Below are 21,814 nucleotides of genomic sequence, written 5' to 3' on the forward strand. Positions count from 1 at the left end.
TATATATAACTTTATGTGTCTTAGGCCTCTGTCAACGTATTCAATCGTTTCAATTTTTAATCTGTTTCATTTGTTTGTAAGATATACCGGTAGGTATACATGGGCTTTTATTCTGATACACACAGACACACTTACACATATATTCTTCAGGCAATAATTCCACGTGTTTAAACTTTTCCCTGATATCAATGATCGGGTCTATGCAGATGTCGATTTACTTCAGCAATGCTCGCCTTCTTTGTTGTCAAACTTTTTTGTGCGTGTAATATTTTGCCTCGTAAACGATAAACTTCTTTAAAATATTGTTGTTGTTGTTGTTGCTGTTGCTATTTGTGTCTATACTGTTGTTATACCTACATTTCACCTAAAAAAAAAAACAGTATGGTCTTTAGAAAATGTGTCCTAATTTTACTGACTTTACCCTTCAGGCTACTACAATGCAAAGGCAATGCCAAGTAGTGGAGCAGTAAACTTCATGCAGTCGTATTTGTGTGATCTTGAGACGGCTTGTATTCCAGGAAACAGTAGCACTATAGAAAGCAATGCTGTTCCTAGCTATGCAGGAGCAAGGTAATTTAAACTATTATTGATGTTTTTTGTTGTTAAAAAAGATTATAAAAAAATAATAATTTGATAGTAGTAGTATTGTCATAGAATTATACTGAAATATAAAAAAAATAAAATTTGCAAAGGTAAGAAACTGGTATAAATAAAACACAAATATAATGAAAAGAACTTGGAAAAAAAAACTTTAAAATAAAAAGAAATAGTATACTGTATTTAATGAAGATTCATTGAATAAAGGTGGTGCTTACGCCACGAAAGAGAGAGAAAAAATATCAAGCATTTAAATATTAATTTCAATTCGTATCAAAAACATTTTGTTACAGTGTCTCTCAAGTATTCGATACGCTTGAGCCGATTCTCAGTAACGAGAATGTCACGGATTCTTTAAATGATATATCTGGGAGCATAGACACACTGATGGGCCTAGCAAACGCCCTTGAAGCAGGCATAAACATCACAGGTAGGCCTATGAATAAACAGTCTTCTTTTGATATTCTATTGTTATTTAATATCAATTTTTACATTATCTATAGTCATTTGATGAGATATCATTGCCTTGGTCAAGTACACAAAAAACGTGTTAGGATGTGTTTTTTGTAATTATCATCATCATGTTCATTATCATCGTCCTCATCGTCGTCGTTTATGTCATTGTCATTGTCGTCGTCTTCGTCTTCCTTTTTTCGTTATCATCAATGTCTTTACTTCTAATCATCATCAATATTTCATCATGATTCATTATCATCATCGTCGTCACCTTTTCCTTTTTCACCACCATTGCCATACCAGATTCAGCATCACCATCATCGGTATCATTATCATTAACAGCCCATTTATGATTATGATTATCATTTTAATATAGTTATCATTATCATTGCAGTTATCATTTGCATTATCATCAATATGATTTCCTTTAAGACATCATCATTATCATCATCCTTATCATTATTAATAATAATATTATTTACCTTTCGATAGATTAATCAATACGACGGTCTTATAGGGACTTTCTTATATCATAATTGTGTCTAAACTGTGTTAAATTTTACTTACATTATTGCTAATTTAGATATTGACTACAGAGTTGGAGATTTATTCAAGAACGAATCACACGTGGCATGGTTTTTAGAAAATGTAATAGAACTTGACCCGGATGTAGTAGATGCATTTTTAAATTCCAGTATCAACATCAATCAGGTAAACTCAGAGTCAGAAATAACCATAACCACATAACCACATCGTCTACAAAATCGCCTCCTCATCATTTTCAAAGTCGAAACCTTTGACAGTCATGTTTAATCAAACTGAAACTTAACTAGATTAACAAAGGAGAGCGTAAAACGGTATTAGCGTACATAATTAATGTACAAGTGAACCCAAATTTGTAAAACAAAAATCTACCAGATATATTTACTCGGTAGAATTTATCCGTCCACACGTACACAGTCAATACACTGTTGCTATGAGAACACTCTTTGCACATACAATGTAAACCTCAACAATTTCACCCTAATCATAGTCAGCACTATGTAGAGGCATAGTATTAATTTGTGTACACTATAAAGTGTATTCCAAAAGTATTAATTATTATTAATTAAAAGAATAATTTTTTTTTTCTATAAATATAGTTATTGGAACTGACGGGATACGTCGATTTTTATCGCATCACGTGCAATGAGACGGAATTGATGAAATACCTGAGTTTCCCATACGGGTCTGATCCTAGACAAATTTCCAAGGAACTTTGTAGAATCAACGTCACATCAATCCCAGCTATCATTGGAGAGTTTCAGGAACAGCTGAACATAGAATACCTCCTTTTACAGGTGTGTAAACTGCTGGTTTTTCGTTCAAATCATAGGGAATAATTGGGACAATCTGTTTTGATAACAATTAATGTACAGGCACTGTTCTGTTATTAAAGCTATACTTATACTTATGTAGCTTTCAAAAAAATTAATTAAATTTTTAAGCTTCCAAAAGCTAACAAAACAAAAATAGAAAATAGGCCTTTTAGGTTTGCTATTAACAGACGCATAAAAAATATCAAGATAATAAAATTAAACTACTTAAGGCCTATAAGTTGATGAATGATATTAATAAGTAAAAAGATAATCATGCCTTTGTTAGTCTTAAGGTCTGAGGTTAAACAAAATATGTCCTCACTAATTAAGGAATTGAGTATTAGTATTATAGTATTGTGATACATAGACCCTTATAAAATTGTCTTCTATCAATCAATCAATCAATCAATCAATCAATCAATCAACAAGGATTTATATATCGCCAATATCCACGGAAGAATGCAATGTTCAGTGGCGCTATGACAATGGTATTTACTTAAAGTTCACATCAGGGGTGGCGCCGAAGTCCCCGACGAGGGGGGGGGGGCGGTTCCTCCGACGAGGGGGAGCCGGTGCCCCCGACGAGGTGTCAGATTTCCCCAACGAAAGCAAAGTGGGCGTGGTGGAGCTTCGATTAAAAGTTCCCGAAAGTGGTCCTGGGGCAAGGCCCCCTAAAATTGCGACAATTTAGGGGTTTCAAAGGCTTATTTAATCGATTTTAGAGTCTACATATAGGCCTTATATTTTTTTCTCCCTGACGAATTGTGCTTTTTCTCCCCGACAGGGAGTGGGGAGGGGCCTGGTCCCCCCGCTGGCGCCACCCCTGGTTCACATTGACTATAAGGTTAATTAATGATTATGAAAGAATAATAAAATTAAAGAAAAAAAATTTGCTTTTATTTCAAAAAACTTTTTATTTTTTTCTTTAAGATACTGACATAAGATGAGGTTTTGTTTTCAATAGGAAGAGCATTCCATAATGTCAATCAACAAATTTAAAGAATTTGGAATAAAAACTAATTATGTAAATTAGCATTTCGATCTGTGTATCATTGGAAATCTATAGCTTGGGTGTTCGATCCATTTAAATGAACTATTCAATGTTTAATTAGATTTTTAAAAGTTTTAAATAGTTTACGAATAGAAAAAGTGTATGTATACATTGCCTTTATTCATTACGTTCCAATAGTTTGCAAGATTCACGTCAGCAGTCTCAGGCAACGATTGGTACGATTGGATCGCTGCCATTGAGGACGCCATTAATGTTTTAGAAAACCTGGATGCTTTTCCTGAACTTCAGGTGTTTATCAAAGAGGCGTCGGCTTCATATGATATGTTAATTGCGGTACGAGACGTTATGAAAGTCGTTGAAGACATTCAAAGTGGTGAATTTGAAGTCAACTACGAGACGTAAGTGAAATCTGTGGAGACGGGATGCAGAGTTTGATATTATGCAACTTTCCAGTACACCTGTGAACATTATGGCACGTCGTTACGATTGCCATTAAAATCAGTAACTGCGTTCCACAGTTTTCACTATACTTTTCATTGTTTTCACATACGGGTGTACTGGAACGCGGCATTAGGGAACTTTCGATATGCGCGACTACGCGACTCTAGGACGGATTTCACACATGCGTAAACGTCCAACTTTTTCTGCACAAGGTAGATTTGACCAAATTGCGTCCTAGAATCCACTCGACGAGAAGAACTTAACGTTCTCGCATGCGCATATGACTTTTTATTGACGTCATTGCGTTCTACTCCCTACCCACTGATCTCTACTATAATAGCTGGATTGCGCATTGGCTGGTTTTAGTAAGGTAGGCCACCGACGCCATGTTGGGAGGCCTAAGTGACGGCTCATCGGCTGGTTTTAGTAAGGTAGGCCACCGACGCCATGTTGGGAGTCCTAAGTGACGTATTATTTTAGACAAGTTTCTTTTGGCATTTGTTTAAATTATTGTTACGATTCTTGCAAAACTTTTTAATAATAAATTTGAATTTAAAGTACTGTAATGATTATTATCATTTATTTGTTGATGTGACTTTTTATGCACCAGCGAAGTTATTTGCGTTGTTAGGGATCGACGTCACTAAAACAACGCGACTTCGCTCGCGCTTTTGAAAACTGCATAAACAGTCGCGTCTAGTGGTTAGATGGTTTGAAAAAAAAAAATCCTACGTTAAATTTAAATTTATTATTGAAAAGTATTGCAAGAATCGTTATTTTTAACTATAATTTAAACAAACGCCAAAAGAAACTTTTCTAAACTGGTACGTCACTTAGGATCTCCAACATGGCGTCGGAGGCCTCACTTTTTTCTGTACCAGGATTGGCCGATGAGCAATCCAGCTTTTATAGTAGAGATCAGTGGCCCTACCGCATCGTGCAGTCGAAAGCTCCCTATTATTAAAGTGACGAGTGACAAATTTACGTCATAGTTTGGCTTATGGTTAAAATTTAAACAGCTCATCAAAACTTTGAACTGGAACTCCATAACATTCATATCAAACATTTAAAAGCAAGGATGGCTAGAGCAGAAATTACAGCCTCAAATCGTAAGAACTATCACTTAAAAAATAAAATAAAAAATGTCTCAATTCACCTACTAGCAAGTAGGTCTGTACGTATTCTATATAAAAATAAGACTTAAAATCATCAGTTTATAAATTGCTTTAATGCCAAAATCAATTTCAGAATGATGCGTTCCGTTACGCTGATGGATAGATGGTTCGGCGATGAAGGTTGGTGGCTGGATCTTAAAGATAGTGTCATGTCTATGCTGGATTTTGTATATGAAAACGAAGAAAAAAGTAGGTGGAAACTGTATTGATAGGCAAACAAATATATACTTGTTTAGCGTCACCACCCCCACCTGAATTTTCAAGCAAAATAAAAATTTAGAGGCGGGAATTTTTTTTTTATTAAAAAAAATGAATATTGTCCAAGAAATTCTAATCAAAATAAGTATATACATATTTTAAGTGAATTAACAATAATTTCACCAACTTGGTGTAATATTTATTGTAGGCCTATTGAAAATGATTAATTCTAACACATTTTATTTGATTACTGATTGTAGAATTAAAAACAACAAAAAAACCGCCCCTCCCCATCTAAAATTGTGTTGTGATGTTATTTGGCTTAAGTACAGTTAGACTGACTTTTCATTTCTGACTTCATACGATAGGCCTATCTATATAAAAAAGGCTACCTAATTTTCAAGGAACATTATTCCTATTATAAGCTTAACGGATACATACACAGTGGTACACCATGATTGTTCGACGGTGTAGGCAATGTATTTTTACCCATTCATACAGTTGGAAGCAACGTTTTACCGTTTCACCCCATACACTTTAAAAGCAGTGCTTATCTATAATATGATATTAGCATTTCACCTGAAACTAATGAGCAATAATTAGTAGAACTCCTCATAGTACACTATAGGAAAATTATTATACGAAGGTTACATTTTTGAATGCATTAAATCTAACCTAAGTATAATAATTTTCCATTAGTGTAAGATGCATGCTCTACTAATTGTTTTATAAGTCAATCGCCGTCTTTTAATTTTAGTTTCTGATAACCAACTGTTGTAGCAGTCATCGGTTGCTGTAGTGATATGATCAGTATACGTGTGCATATTTATATTTAGCTGTGGGTATGCTGATATTTGCTCATGCAGTACGCGTTTAATTAGCTACATCAGCAGAACAGTAGGATACGATGAATAACCATTGTAATTTGTACTGTGTTAGAATGAACTTGCTTGGAATGCTAATTTGATAGGCTTTCCTCAAAGAAACAAACGTTTCAGCATTCGAGAGAGAATACAGTCACTGAAATTCTTAGTCGGTGCATGCAGACAGGTAAAATCCTGCGATGATTTCATAACTAGGCTAGGATACGGCCTGTAGTAGAAGGAGGCCTAGGCGGCCTCCTTCCTGGCCGTAGGCCTACATCTAAGTTTGTTCCTTGAGTCTTTAAAATAGGTCTAGAATATTCCTATTAAACGTTCAGTTTGTTGTGTTTATGAGGGTCCATTTATTCAATGAATTCCTTAATTGTTCACACTTAATATTGAATTTGAAGTAACTTTCTTGGGGTTCTAATTAAGCTTGTTTTACGAAAGTAATTTTCAATTACATTTTTCATCGCGGTGTACGATGTCTTCGCGGTGACGATAAAAATTAATGAGGAATTTTTTTTGCACACGAACCTAAAAAAAATCAATCTAAGCGTCCATTAATTGAAAAATTATTGAACGGTGGGGAATAGGCAATTAACATTGGAAGTTGCAGTGATGGCGTCACGATTGACTTATAAATATAATTAATGTTACATGTTTTCTAAAAAAAGGAAACACTACAGAATTGGAAGATCTATTTAGAGAAAATAGGTTAAAGACAATCCTAGAAGAACACTTTGGCGAAGCACATCATGTTTTACAAGCCTTTATGAACGCATCGATAAATCTTCATTCGGTAAGTAATTGTTAGTTTTTTTTTTAGCAATTTTTTCATTCAATAATTCTGCACGAAACCGTTGATTTGGATACACTATTACATTATGCATGAACAATACTATGTGAGTTACGTTATATTCTTTAAATTAATTTCATAACTAGACTGAATGATGATTATACCTGTTCTAATTCTAATGAGTTAAAATGTCAGACTATCTGGTTCCATATTTGTGCTTACATGGAAGAAGGTGATAGACATATTGGTCATGTTTTGACGGGTTACAATTGAACCCAACACACTTTGTCAAATATTTTCTTTTAGCATGCATTTCTGTTTCTACAACTACTAGAGTTGCTCGAAAAAAAAAAGGGGGAAAGGTATATTGGTCAAGTTTTTACTGGTTATGGTTCAACTCTATATTATTACAAACCTTCTAATATTATCTTGTAATAATTATTCATTCTGTCTATAGCTACTAGAGTTAATTGAAAAAGACGGCAGTTGGCTTACGTCACAGAGTTTTTGCAATGGTAGTTTAAGCCTTACAGATTTCCTAGAGTTTGATCCAAAAGTGAACGTTACATGGATTCAACAAGATTTTTGTAGGGCTAACGTCACTCAATTTTGGCAAGATCTTATTTCAGGAATGGATGCAGTACTCATTGCAAAAGAGGTAGATATCATTTATTGAGATTGTTTTACAATACACAAATTTTATAAGTATATTATTTTGGTTATTGGTTTAACATTCGGTAACTGATAATTAGATTTGTAAATACCTTTTCTGTGATTTCAAAATAGTACCATATGTTATCTATTTTCAGAATCTCAAGTAGTCAAAATTAATATATAATTCTCTTTTAACAAATAATATTTTTAAACATTTAATTAATATGTAACCGATTGTTTTATTTGCCACACATAACATTAGAATGTATGGTGATTGTATGATAAGTTACAAAGTAGTAGGCCTAGGATTAATGTAAAATGTATACTAACAAATATTCGATGACAAGCGTACAGACAAAAATGTATTTCAAATGTATATATTTAATTATAATCTCCAATATATTACCGTTTTTGTTATTATTTTATAGACCAAGGAATATTTGTCAAATATGGAAGATGGCCTTGACTGGGGAATAATTCTACGTAGCTTATTCAACTTTACTGAACGTTCTGATCTTCCCGAGATATTCGGTGTTGACCTCAAATCAATGAAATCAATGATGGACGACGATATAGTGCAAACGTTTATCGAAATATTATTTACTAACAAATCAACTCATGATTGGTTTAAAGAACAAAGGTGTGTTACTTTTTGACTAGACTAATTCATTTGCTGGTTTCATAGTATTCAGACTAAAATATAGATATCGACAATTTAAGGGATTTACATCTAGACATAAATGTTTGTATAATTAGCAAGTTTTCTCATAGTTATTAAATCAAACGTAAATACAATATTAATGTGATTGTTGTATAATAATAATAATAATAATAATAATTATTATTATTATTATTATTGCATTATGATTATTCTCATTATGATCATCATAATTAATATTATTATTGATGTTAGTATTATCAAAGTAAAGTATAGTAGGTCTAAAGTTATCAGTGGCGGATACAGAAATTCAAAATAGAGGGGCATAGGGAGGTACTTTCACAGATGGAGGATCTATACCACCTCAGTCCCCCCATGGATGGGCTGAGGTATGAACATTTGTGATTAATATGGCACCTCTATATGAAGGTAAATCGCACTCTCATACTTGATATTTGAATATAATTTTAATTATCTCTCTTTTTGTTAAATTACGAACAATTTAGGGGTGGGATGGGTAGGCTGGTTGCCCGCCCCCCGCCCCTTGAATCCGCCACTGGTTATTTTGGTCCTATTTGAGTTATAAGAAATTTGGTGTGCCCCTCCCACAAGGACCGGTAGTGCCTAAATGCAGCGCCACTCCTGGGAGGTTTGGCAGTACATCCCAGACCCTCTGTTATTTTTTCCAAAGTACTGTGTTGTGTGTTGTGAAAGGTATGTCATAACTTAACATACAAGCTTTATGTATCAACTTTTTAAATGGATATTCAAAAATAGGGAGAGGAGCAGGACAGTATTAGGAACTCAGATATCTCCTTGGTCCAGCTCAACACACATTGCTTATACCGCCAGTGTTAAGCAACCCTGGCTAGTTAAAATAACTAAAATATTTACTATCAATGTGGACACAATATCAGCGATAAACAGCCGTCTCTTCTCTTCGTATAGTTTGAATGGAAGTTGGACAACCGGGCTGAACAGTAGCTTTTATCAAATCGATCCAGAGTTTGTTTACAACTTAAATTCAATCATCGTCAATTTGAATGATATGATCAATGTTCTGAGAGGTATTTTTTTTTCAAAAATTTAAAACAGAATACTAAGCATCTAGAAATATGTTATAGGTGGGAAATGTTCGGGCCTACTAACCAACAGACCAAATGCAGACCGATCTGTCAACCAATTAATCGAATAATGTATAACATGTAAAGCAAAATACTAAATCACCTTCATAAAAACTGCTAAATTTCCCGAATGTCTGGCTAAATTTTACAATTGTTGTAGCTTAAATTTAATCATTGCATTATTTGTAATATTAACTGTTTTCACTTGTGAACTAGAACAATTGTCCGATGCTTGCCCTGAGGTCGATTCTGATACAGTTGAAACATGTGAAACAGAGTGTGAAACGCACAAAGAGTGTGCGACGGGACGTATTTGTTGCCCAAATGGATGCGGTACATCATGCATTGATGAAGGTATTCCAGTTTAATAATCTTTTTTGCTTGACATCCATAAATTAATTTAATTCGTTTCTTAAGCAAAGGAGGATGCCCTTTGTTATGTTTGTCATGATTTCAATGGTCTGGGTAATATAGGAAGCATAAATGCCGACCATTATGATAATTGGAGCAATAACCCTATTTACTGGATTTGATAAACGAGTAGATGCTTTTTTTTTCTTTTTTTTCTTTTTTGCCAAATAAGGATTTAAAACCGTTGTGAAATGTTTACTCATTTACTTTCTCTTTAAAAGAATCTCCTGAACTCCGAAAGTTTATTGACGGCGTTTTCGGACTGTTAGATGAACTATCATTCCTTCAAAAAAACGGTAGTCTGACTTCAGATGATCTGAATAGGGTAAGCTTTATGTATATTGTTGTTACTTTACAGTATTATTTTTAAATATAATAATATTCATGTTATTAGTAGTAGTAGTTTTATTAACATTTTTTAATGTTATCATTGATTATTATTATTATTATTATTATTATTATTATTATTATTATTATTATTATTATTATTATTATTATTATTATTTTCGTATATAATTGTTGATAATTTTGTTGTTGTTAATGTTTTTGTTCATGATTATGTGAGTTTTGTAGAGACTAATGGACATAATTTATCAACGATGGTGATTTTATTGTCTTTTTATTTTTATTTTATTATATATATCATTCCTATTATCATTATCATTAATTATTTTTAATTATTTTTATTATTTTTAAGATAATGCGGGAGATTGTAAGTCTGCGGTTTGATGCGTTCGTGTGCAACTCCTCTGCTATTGTAGCGGCTTTCGGCCCTTCAGCATCCGCTGATCTCGCTACTGATCTGAACACAATTTGTGACGTCAACATAACTACTTTACTTCTGGAAGCCTCAAGAGAATTCAATGTTGAACACTTCATAATGACGGTATGCAGGCTTATTAAATTACACTTGTATTGTTTTTATAAAAGTTACCAATTTCAGTTTATTCTATTTTCTATAGGTCTATGCGGTACTTTGCAATGTAAAAGATTTAAACTTAGTTGTTTAACTCTACCCTTATCCTGTATTCTGCAACTAGAAAATTGGTATATCGGGATAGATACCATCTAATCTAAAAAAGTATATTTAATGCATGTGGGATTTCCTCTTTACCGTGGAAAGTGTTCATGCTATGTGCTCATGTTCTGTTGTATTTTCTTTATTTTAAGTGACTGGATTGTTGTAAGAGGCCTGTTTACAACCATCATCATTTTATAAGATATTTTATCATTTGGTCTCATCTATTATTGTTTTGATAAGACATTTTTTTTATTTAATCAGATTGAAAATCTCTTCCTTGAAATGCCATCAAACTATAGTGGAGAGCGCATCTCCTTTGAAGAATTTGTGCATGGCTGTGAAATGCTTGTGGGAAATCTACTGATTTATCCTGAAATACTTACAGAAATCGAAAGCCGATACAATTTGACACTTAACGAATTACTGGATTTAATTTTGGTGTATACGGTGCCAGAATACGATCCGACAAATATGATGAGGTACGTGTAATACAGAGAAACACTTACCACCGAATAATACAAACGAGTTGTACTGGGTAAAGACAACTTGATTTCTTGCTTTACTTCGAAACTCCACTTCGAACAAGTTGGGTCCAAGCTCTCCGACAAGGGAGTCCACACCCGAACGTTGGAACCGAAGCGTCGGGGAAGCATATCACCCTCCCCCACTGCCTCCCGGTCGGGGAAGAAAAACTTGTCGGTGAAATTTTGTATTAAAAATAATATTATTTTGTGGAATTATGGAATTCTTTATTAGAAAAAAAAAAGTTGATAGAAAATCATGCAAGTTCAAATGTCGGGTGTACTAGTCCCCCTGTCGGAGCGTACTAATCCGCCTGTCGGAGGTACCAGCTTCCTATCGAATAAGACCTGGCGCTACCACTTTTTAATCCCTAAAATTTTACTGCTTAGTAATGCCCTCGAGATTTGATTTTCCCCGACGACCTTGCTGTCTCCGACGGGGGGGTCATTTTCCCCCTTTGACTCCTGCTAGCGGAAAACTAGGCTAGTCAAAGTATACATTGTGTCTATAATTAACATAATTTCAACCTTTTTCAATTTAAATTCGATGTATGTCCTTTTGGCGACCGTTCTAAGGTCACTATTAGATTGGCTTCTCTTTAAAAAAAATTAACGAATGGATACGTTGCAACACAAAACCAAGTTTTATTTACCCATTACTCCTCGTTTATATTATTTGGTGTCCGGGTGTGGGAAATTTGTCTTAATTGTATGATTACGTATATCGTATTTTAACTAGTTTTGGGCCTAAGTATAAAGTTTATTATTCAACGTGTGCGTGCGTGCCTACAATTACTTATATCGATCCAATAGATTATGTAAATCATAACACATAATTGTAGGTTTCTTCATCATGTTAAAAAAGACAGGAAATTGTAAAAGGCCGCGAAATATTTCAAATAGTAAAATCGTAAAAATAAAGGGCTTTACATTACTCATGTTTTGATGCCACTAGTTTATCATATTTATTTAATTTTACTATCGATATAAATTTGTGAATATTTCCCATTCTCCATCATACAGTATGTTTAATATCGAGGAACTGATTGCAATATTTATCGGCAACCACACCAGCTTATATTATGCTACACTGAGAAATCTCCATTACAACAATTACATGACGTCACTCCAAATTAAGTTCATTCGAATGCTGTATGGTAGGTTTGTAGTAGCTTAAATAGGCCTAATTCTCATACGTTATTCATTATGAATATGACATCTGCCTCGTTTCATGTGTTATAAAAATCAATCCGGAAACACCAACTTATCTTCATTCTTACGAAAAATACATTTTTCATACATTACAGGACTTGAAATCCGTATCCCAACATTGGAAGGCATTCTTGTTAATGCAACTGAAACTCGAAAGTTAATAAAAGTGACTTACATTGTACCGGAAGTCGCTGATCTTCTACTCAGTTTAACAATGGATCCCGCTAAAGTATGTATACTATTAAACATGTCCGTCACTATAATATTAGGACACTATTATGTTACACACTTTATCATTCCATTGTACAATATCAATGTGGACCTACAAGTTATAAAACCTAGTAAATGTATGAAATATCAGGTATTTTTATATCATATGCTGTTCTAAAATCAAGTTAAGTCAATATAGCATTTATTCAGCAATGGTCAAGATAACAAATAACATATATGTAAAGGAACAGGACCATCATTTGGGTCAAGAAAAAAAAACTTGTCCCATTGAATTTCCATTATTAATCGTCTGCGGACCGTAAAATGTTATCATCATTATGTGTATGATTCATTTGTAAGCCTATATAACGTTGTTTGTCTTGTATTATATATTGTGTTTCACTAAACATAATGAAGAATATTATGAATATAATATATTATTCATATTAAGAATATGTCATGTATATTTAATATTATAATAATAATTTTACGAAAATTTAATTATTAGATGGTGACGTTCCTTTCAACACCATTTCCATTTCATCATCTATGCGAGACAGGTAACTTTAGCAGCTATTTTGCACTATCCGATCTGTCAACGACAAACGTTCATGCGGTAGAACAACAGTTATGTGCAATTGATGTTTCCCTAATCATAACAGAACTAGCAGAAATAGTTAACCTGGATGAGATAATGCACCAGGTAAGTTTGTGATTACATTTTAATATAACAAACTGCGAATATAGATTATGTTCCTCGCTAGATAAGGATTTGAATCCAAGACCTGAGCTTTGAGGCCAAGCTGATGATATACCGTATTTATTCTATTAGACGCCCTGGGCGTTTATTGTTGAGAAGAGTTTTTGAGGAGCGTTTATTCGAGGGAGGCGTTTATTTAATTTGGTGTAATATGGATACGTATATAAACGCCCCTTAATTGCATTGTAAATGGATAACTACGACACACAATTACCGTCAAAATGTGTTACCGCGTGAAGATAAAGACTTATTGATTCCAACCTATTTGAAAACAAAAAAATATGTGATTCTATTGGTGTAAAACATTATTAAAATGATGTTGCTTCCATTAGTTTTGTTTACAGTCATTTAGTGGCCGTTTATTCGATACAAAAATAAACGCCCATCTATGAGCGTTTAATCCAAGGAGGCGTTTATTCCAGATTAAGTTCTGGATGGGGTGTTTATTCAAAGCGGGGCGTTTATTTGAATAAATAAGGTAATACATATCAAATACAGCACAAATATTAAATCACTTTATATTTATTATACAGATATTTCTCATGATGAACACAAGTATAGTACCCCCGCCGTACAACTTGACAGAAACATTGCTGATCCAAGAGCAGTCAAATGCAGCATATGCAGAATTATTTTCAAATCCTCCCCGTATAACTCTGGATGAGGAATGGCTTGAAACAACACAGGCAAAACTAACAACTGTGGCTGAAAATTGGCTTGAAGAAATTTCGACAAATGCTCTAGAGTAAGCGTTTTCCTATACAAATAATTTTATGATTTGTATTTTTTATTAATTATTATTAATAATTATTATAATTATTATTATTATTATTATTATATTATTATTTCTTTTTTTAAATTTATTTCTTTATTGCATAATACATTCATAACATTGAACAGAATAAAATAACAATAACAACATTATTACTATTATTATTATTATTATTATTATTATTATTATTATTTATTATTATTATTATTATTATTATTATTATTATTATTATTATTATTATTATTATTATTATTTATAATCCATCATCAGTATATAGTTTGGTAATTGTAGTAATCTTATTCTTTTTCAGCACTGAACAAATGGCCGGGCAACTTACTATGCTGTTTTCTAACGAATCTTGGTATAAGGAGTTCCACAATTATTTGAGTGTTGCTGTTCATGTCAATACCGTATTAAATCAACAGCTCGTTAAGCTTAATGGTAATTTATCTTTCATGTTATAATAAACGGCCTATCTATTGGCGTTTTTTTTTTTTTCAATTTTGTGGCGGATCCAGAAATTCAAAATAGAGGGGGTCCGGAGGTGCTTTCGTAGGTGGAAGATCTATATATCACCTCAACCCCACCATGGTTGGGCTGAGGTAATACAATTTCTAACACATGTTAAATGTAAACATGAAACAACAGATAAGCTAATCACAGTTTTCTATATAATGGCTTCAGGAATGAATTGGAAAATGGATCGAATGTTCACTATCGTTATTGTTTAAAATGTTTGCATTATAGAAATGTAGCCATCCTATACTTGTATTATCTTATTTTTATTTAAATAGGAACCACTATTGATCTTCCAAAACTCGAATCGCTGTTTGTAGACGAATCGGAGATCAGAGACTTTCTCGAACTTGCAGACATTCTTCCCGAGATCATTGATGTTTTCTTAAGTCTGACTATATCTTCAGATAAGGTAATGTGATAAAATAAAAATACTTCATTTATTATTTCTGAAAACATACATCTAAACACTCATGCGCTGCCCCTGCGAAGTAACAAAATCATATCTATTTTCATTACTAATGTTTCAATTGAAATTAACTGTTTTCATAGATGCATAAAAACACAAAATGAAGGAAATAACATATAATAGGTTAATAATTTTTAAAGTATGTACATTTTTTTAACTACATTAGGCATAAAAATACACAATTATTTGTACCTGGAAGTTGGATATCTGGATATCAGACCCTTCCCAGATTTTGATTTTACCAAAATGAGACTTGCCATCTAAGAACCAGCGTACTGTCGCCAGACGTTAAATGACTAATTAGCATAAGAATGTTGCAGTATTGTATACCTGAGAAGCCTTAATACATTTACTCTTAACTTTGGCAATATTGAATTCGATTCTAGAAAATGACCCATTATTTTAAGACTTATAATGTGCAGATTAAGAGTATATTAAAAAGTCTTTTTTTTTTATTTGTTGGTCACTTATGCTTTAAGCCTCAAGTAGGCCAAATTCAATAGGCCTAAGCCATCTTGTAGTTTCAGTTGACTATTCCAGAGTGACAATCAGAACAGGGCCAGGTCCGGTGCAATACACCTTCTCGTCCCATAATCACACATCACCTACGCTTAGGTTGTCGTTTTGTAGTACTAAATATCCAACTGCCAGAGCTTAAAGGAATGGTCCACGTGTATGTTGTAGATCGGTAGGCCAGACTTAAAAAACAAACAAATACCTCTAACAGAGCATGTGAAGAATTAATATGCGTACTATTAATTCTGCTCATAAAACTTACGCAATTGTTATATGGCCTCCGTTTCAACATGCTTATGGCAGTTGCAACTACCAGAGGATTTATTCTGGTAAACATTTTTGACTTTAAAAACTCTACGTATGTACGTGTCTAAATATCAGTTTCTTTCTTAGTTTATCGAACTGCTTATGATGGAGGAGCCATTCACGGTCATTTGTGAGGAAGGTGACTTTAGTGTATATTTCACCTTGCCCTCCGAATCCATGACTGATCTTGGAGAGGTTGAACAAGCTATCTGTAGTATTAATTTAACAGCGCTGCAAGATCAACTACTCCATGTTTTTGGTATAACAGATGAAATCAATGAGGTAAGTCGGTTTTTAGGTAGCCAACAGCTCATAGAATTCGAATGACCGAGCGGTTAATTCAGGGGCGCCGCAACCTACAACCCTATCGGCGCTGGTTTGGACGGCACGGTCGCCTATGTTTCTGGTGGTGGAAGAATTCTTATCGGATAAGGAATATAAAACCGTATGCCAGTGTACACAATTTGGCTCCTGTGCACTTTAAAGAATCCAGTACATCTTTCGAGACGAATATGGGGTTACCCCGGTGTAGGCTACTGGTTCCTACAGCCGGCCCCAGTTGTGGACAAACAATAGATCGTTGGTACCGGTTTATTGGGTAGCTCAGACACTTCACGAAGAGACCCTTTGAGGAGTAGCGAGTTATTATACGAGCTAGTCCACACCACGAGCGCTCTGAGACTTCGGTATAAACATGCGATACAAATCCAACTACATGGTAGGATATTTGTAGAGCGCATTCCGCAATAAAATCATCTAAAGGCGCTGACAGCATACAGACCCGAAGTCAGATTGGAAAGAACTTGGCAAAAACAAACCGCGAACATGAAAGGGAAAGCAAGGCGCACTCCCGATGTTGAGACGGCGTCTCCACCACAACCGTGTACGCAGAGGTACGCAGAGTTTGCTGGGTTCCAGCAAAGATACTAGAAATACAAGATAGAGTTCTCCACACAAAAAAAGTGTTCCACCGTGTTCCACCGAAATGCATGGTGGGAATACGAAAAATGGGACGCCCCCTACAGCTGGATCTAAAAAAACTTCTAGATGTGTATAAGAGACAGCCACACCGACAGTCCGAGACGGCGCGCCGTCTGCTGATTGTCGGTGTGGTGTCGTGTGGCGGAATAGACACCCAAACAGTGACATTGGTGAATACATAACCTCCTTGGTGGCGGTAGAAAACGTTGCTATTATCCACATAATACACAAAACAATTAAAGCATAACCATGAATCAGTAAAGAATAAAACCACAATAAAGCGCAGAATCGCATGGCCGGACGCACTCTTAGTGAAAAAGTTTTCCTCCATTAGTGGAAAAGGAAGGGCGCCTTTTGCGTCTGGATATACTTAGCAACAGAAGGGCGCCCTGTACGTTGGGCACGAAGTATAGGAAACTTGTATGGTTAAAAAGAAGGGCGCCGCCTACGTTGGGCACGACTTCCGCCTCATTTTTACAATGCGAGAACTCTATCTTGTATTTCTAGTATCTTTGGTTCCAGTATCTTCCACCTTGGATAAGCCTCGGCTACTACCGACGCTGGCTCAAGTAAGGGAGTTGCGACTTTTAGGTGAAAGAAACCTTAAACTACTTCAAAGTCTTAAACTATACTATATATATATACCTTATATATATATATATAAATTATATAAGATACTTTTTTAATGTGTCGCGCAAACGAGAACAATACGTCACAGCATAATTCTGCATTGATTCAAGCACTTGCACAATAAATTGAATATTTTATTTGCTTACTTTCTACTGTAAATTATTAGCAGTCAATTAAAAAATAGTGTTCGGGAAAGTAGTTTCATTAACAGAAGCTTACATTATTTGCCTGTAATCTTGGAATGTATATGTTATAAGCTTCCCTTTGATGATATGTATGTAAATCGCTTCAAACAGGATGAAGACCTGGCAGCCCTTTTTGCTACGGCATTGGAGCTATCAGAAACAATACAGCAATTAGTAAAGAACCCATCAAAGTTTGACGTTGATATGGTATGGCTAGAAACAACACTTACAGAACTTTCAAGTGTATATGAACAATGGATTACCAGGCTTACCCAGCAAGAAGACATGCAAAACATGCAGAAAGATCTAGAAAGGTAATTCATTGGTTTTGAAATTGGAAGGTAATTCTTTGGTTTTGAAATTGGAAGCTTTTGGCTAGCCCCTGGATACTCTCAGCAGCTACAGTACAGAGCCAGTACCGACATAAAACTAATGCATTGTCATTTTATGTTTGCTGCATGTTTTGAAAAGTTAACAATTAGGCCTATCATGACACACTAAAAAGACAGAGATTAGAAACACTACATGTATTTATTTTCTGTATTATTAAATAGTATAGTGAATATTGCCTTTAACAAAACAGCATGAGTTTATTTCAGGTATTGTGTTGAAGTTTTATATATATTCTTCTAGTTTACAGAGTTTACTAAATGCTCTTATGGAATTAGATGACTGGGAAGCAATAGAGAGAGCGTTGGTGGTTACGCAGCAGATAATAGCTTACCTAGACGGTGAGATTCAAGACCTACCAGGTACAAAAGTTTCACTTGAAATATTTCTTTTGAAAAATCAGTTTGAATTTGAATTATGTTGTACATTTATGTTAATTGAGTTTATTTTTAAATATTAAAAAAACTTGATGAAATATACATGCTCTTTATCACAAAAAAAAAACAAAAAAAAAATCTTTGAACTAATTTAAAATTCCCTCAAAGTCACCTCTGGAATAATTAGGTACTTAAAGTTTTCTCATGTTGCAAGTTGTATGTCTGTTGTTCTGCAAGTTTTCTTTTTATAAAAGTGAATTTTTAATTGGCTATAAGTCTATTTTAAATGAATTTTAAATCGGTCAAATGATTATTATTATACTTTTTTCACATTGTTGACATTATAATCTTGTCTTTAAATATTTAATAATCTCTGAAAATGTTAAAAGTTTTCTTCTTTTTTACTTGTATATTACATTATTTACCTTGTCTTGCATTGCTTCTGTATTTTACTCTGATTGCTAAATAAACCAAAATTAAATCAAAAACATTGTTTAATCGTTTTTCATTCCTTATGATTTCAGGTCGTAACTTAACATTTGATGACATATTTCCACCTGCAACTGCAGAATATCTTGAGATCATCTTCGACCTAAGCCCAGAAATAATTGCTCTGCAGTTGGGTACGGAGATCAATACGGAAGCTGTAAGTTTATTGATTAAGTATCAAATACTACCGATAGGTTGACTAACTCACTCACTCTCATTCTCACGAGGCCCATTCACTGAAAAATTTACCCCCTGCCGAAAAAGCAGCTTGGTTCTGTCGGCTAATCTGGTGGTAGCCACTGTGTGTGCGCTGAACCATGAAAATTTCTAGGTCACCGGTTCAATTACCATCGCTGTCTCTACTTGTGTTTCAGCTAGAGGGCTAAAATACAATTTACAATAGCGCATCTTCCTTCGGATGAGACGTTTAAGTCGTTGGTCCGGTGTGCATTTATGGCCCATATGCACGTTAAAGGACGATACACTTTTCAGAACAGAGTAGGGGATTGTCTCCCGGTGTACTGTCCAATAACCACCAGAAGGACCCCACTGGAAATAAGTCTTATTCTAGACTTTCGTGGGCTATCCTTGGTGTTTACACCGAATAAATCCAATCCAATCCAATCCAGACACCCAAACTGGCGGCCAAACGACAGACCAACTTGCTAGTTGATTGACTGGCTGATTGCTTGTTTAATAGATCGATTGATTGATTAATTGTATTGGACTCATTAAAGACAGTTGTCTTAATTATTTTAATACTGTAACAGATTTCTTTCAATGGTGAAAAGACAACTACTTAAATATAAACGGATCAAAAACAAAAGAATTAATTGTGGATTATACAATTTTTTTTTTTTTTTTTTTTGATACTGTAATTGTGTCATTCTTAAGCAATGACTTTTTCTCAATGTAATTTCCTTTTTGGACAATACATTTGAATTTGAATTTGAAATTTGGTGACTTTGATGGTTGATTGAATGGTTAGTCAACATATCAAGCGCCCTTATTGTCTTATGTTAGATGGATTCGGCGTTATATAAAAGTACAGTATTTATTTTTATTATTATTATTATTATTATTACTATTGTTGTTGTTGTTAATCTTATTATTATTATTATTATTATTATTATTATTATTATTATTATTATTATTATTATTAAATTGGTTGTTTGGTGGTTGGTAGGTTTATTAGATGATTGATTGGTCAATCAATCAATCATTATTTCTCCATCGCTAGACAACTACATGTAGCTGAATGACTGGTTGATTTGATATTATAGAATAAATATTTTTGTAAAAAAAAAACAGACAAATATTATTAGTGGCATTACGATCAAATAAATTGATAGGTATACTATAAAGCTCTGTCCATATTATCAAAATAATTTTATTTGACAAATGAATGTCATGTTTGCATATCATAATCATGACATCATCATCATCATATGGACACATCACACAAATGTGTTACATAAAATGTGATAGCATGACCAGAGCTAGATTCACTTTTCAAAGTGAACAAACCCAAATGCAACGTTTTCTTTCAAGTGTTTTTTTTATTTAAGTTTATGGCACTTCTTGAGAATGAAGATCCTTTGAAAGAGATTTGCTCAGATGTGGCGGTTATCGAAAGTTTGGTAGTCGATGTCGTTGAGGGTGTTAATCTAACAGAACTACAAATTGCACTTTGCTCTCAAAACCTAACTCTACTAGAAAAAGAGTGGACAGACCTATTGGCAACATACCATAAACTACTTGAGGTAGGCTTACAGTGTTCACAATTTATTTTCTACATGTACTGTATATATTATTACGGAAGCACCTAAGTGCCATTCGACTTGACGACTTGTCAAGATAATTATGTTGTCAAGTCGACATAATATACATATCATGTCGACATGGCGAGATAGATTATCTTGACAAGTCGACATACAACTACATGTAGCTGAATGACTGGTTGATTTGATATTATAGAATAAATATTTTTGTATAAAAAAAACAGACAAGTATTATTAGTGGCATTACGATCTCGACATGACAACATACAATTTTTACTATGTCGACTTGTCAAGATAATCTATCTCGCCATGACAACATACAATTTTTACTATGTCGACTTGTCAAGATAATCTATCTCGCCATGACAACATACAATTTTTATTATGTCGACTTGTCAAGATAACCTATCTTGCCATGACAACATACAACTTCTATTATGTCGACTTGTCAAGATAATCTATCTCACCATGACAACATACAATATGTATTATGTCGACTTGTCAGTATAATCTATCTCGCCATGACAACATACAATTACATGTACGAAAATGTACGACAGGAAATTGGCCTCAAATTGTCCCATAAATAAGTTAGCAAAAGATGGAGCCATTTTGGTGCCCATCGCTGTGCCATGAATTTGAAGGTAATGACCGTNNTATGAAACGTCCTGGTGCCAGATCGACCTGGATGAGATGGGGTCCAATTTTGGGATCGATGGAACCTTTTTTAACCATCTTTAATACAGATTTTTCCACTTCCTTAGAAATTTCCGGAGTGGGGTCCTCTGTGAGCTTCCGATAGTGAAGAGGTTTGCTTAGTTGTCTTAAGGACTCCTCTTCATAGAATTTAATGTCCATTACGACAGTGGCAGAGCCTTTATCAGCTGGTTTGATGATAATATCATCACGCTGACGCAAATTGGCGATGGCCT

General features: G+C 34.1%; 1 protein-coding gene across 1 annotated transcript in view; it reads left to right on the forward strand.

The window, feature by feature from the left end:
- The first annotated feature begins 409 nt into the window (after positions 1–409).
- Positions 410–21,814, forward strand: part of LOC117111836 — a 26,283-nt gene continuing 4,878 nt past the window's right edge. The window contains exons 1-25 of the mRNA XM_033254838.1: positions 410–570; positions 891–1,027; positions 1,637–1,764; positions 2,196–2,393; positions 3,601–3,821; positions 5,113–5,228; positions 6,778–6,902; positions 7,357–7,557; positions 7,982–8,193; positions 9,160–9,278; positions 9,552–9,689; positions 9,968–10,071; positions 10,444–10,632; positions 11,029–11,246; positions 12,312–12,445; positions 12,596–12,729; positions 13,219–13,413; positions 14,004–14,215; positions 14,553–14,683; positions 15,037–15,170; positions 16,137–16,331; positions 17,957–18,159; positions 18,479–18,597; positions 19,137–19,258; positions 20,670–20,864. Coding sequence (XP_033110729.1) covers positions 449–570; positions 891–1,027; positions 1,637–1,764; positions 2,196–2,393; positions 3,601–3,821; positions 5,113–5,228; positions 6,778–6,902; positions 7,357–7,557; positions 7,982–8,193; positions 9,160–9,278; positions 9,552–9,689; positions 9,968–10,071; positions 10,444–10,632; positions 11,029–11,246; positions 12,312–12,445; positions 12,596–12,729; positions 13,219–13,413; positions 14,004–14,215; positions 14,553–14,683; positions 15,037–15,170; positions 16,137–16,331; positions 17,957–18,159; positions 18,479–18,597; positions 19,137–19,258; positions 20,670–20,864 — 4,002 coding nt within the window. The 5' untranslated portion in view covers positions 410–448. The remainder of the gene's footprint in view (positions 571–890; positions 1,028–1,636; positions 1,765–2,195; positions 2,394–3,600; positions 3,822–5,112; positions 5,229–6,777; positions 6,903–7,356; positions 7,558–7,981; positions 8,194–9,159; positions 9,279–9,551; positions 9,690–9,967; positions 10,072–10,443; positions 10,633–11,028; positions 11,247–12,311; positions 12,446–12,595; positions 12,730–13,218; positions 13,414–14,003; positions 14,216–14,552; positions 14,684–15,036; positions 15,171–16,136; positions 16,332–17,956; positions 18,160–18,478; positions 18,598–19,136; positions 19,259–20,669; positions 20,865–21,814) is intronic.

The sequence above is a fragment of the Anneissia japonica genome, unplaced genomic scaffold (genome assembly GCF_011630105.1).
Source record: "Anneissia japonica isolate Jap-2015-1 unplaced genomic scaffold, ASM1163010v1 scaffold1203_len951721_cov167, whole genome shotgun sequence".
Taxonomy (NCBI): Eukaryota; Metazoa; Echinodermata; class Crinoidea; order Comatulida; family Comatulidae; genus Anneissia; species Anneissia japonica.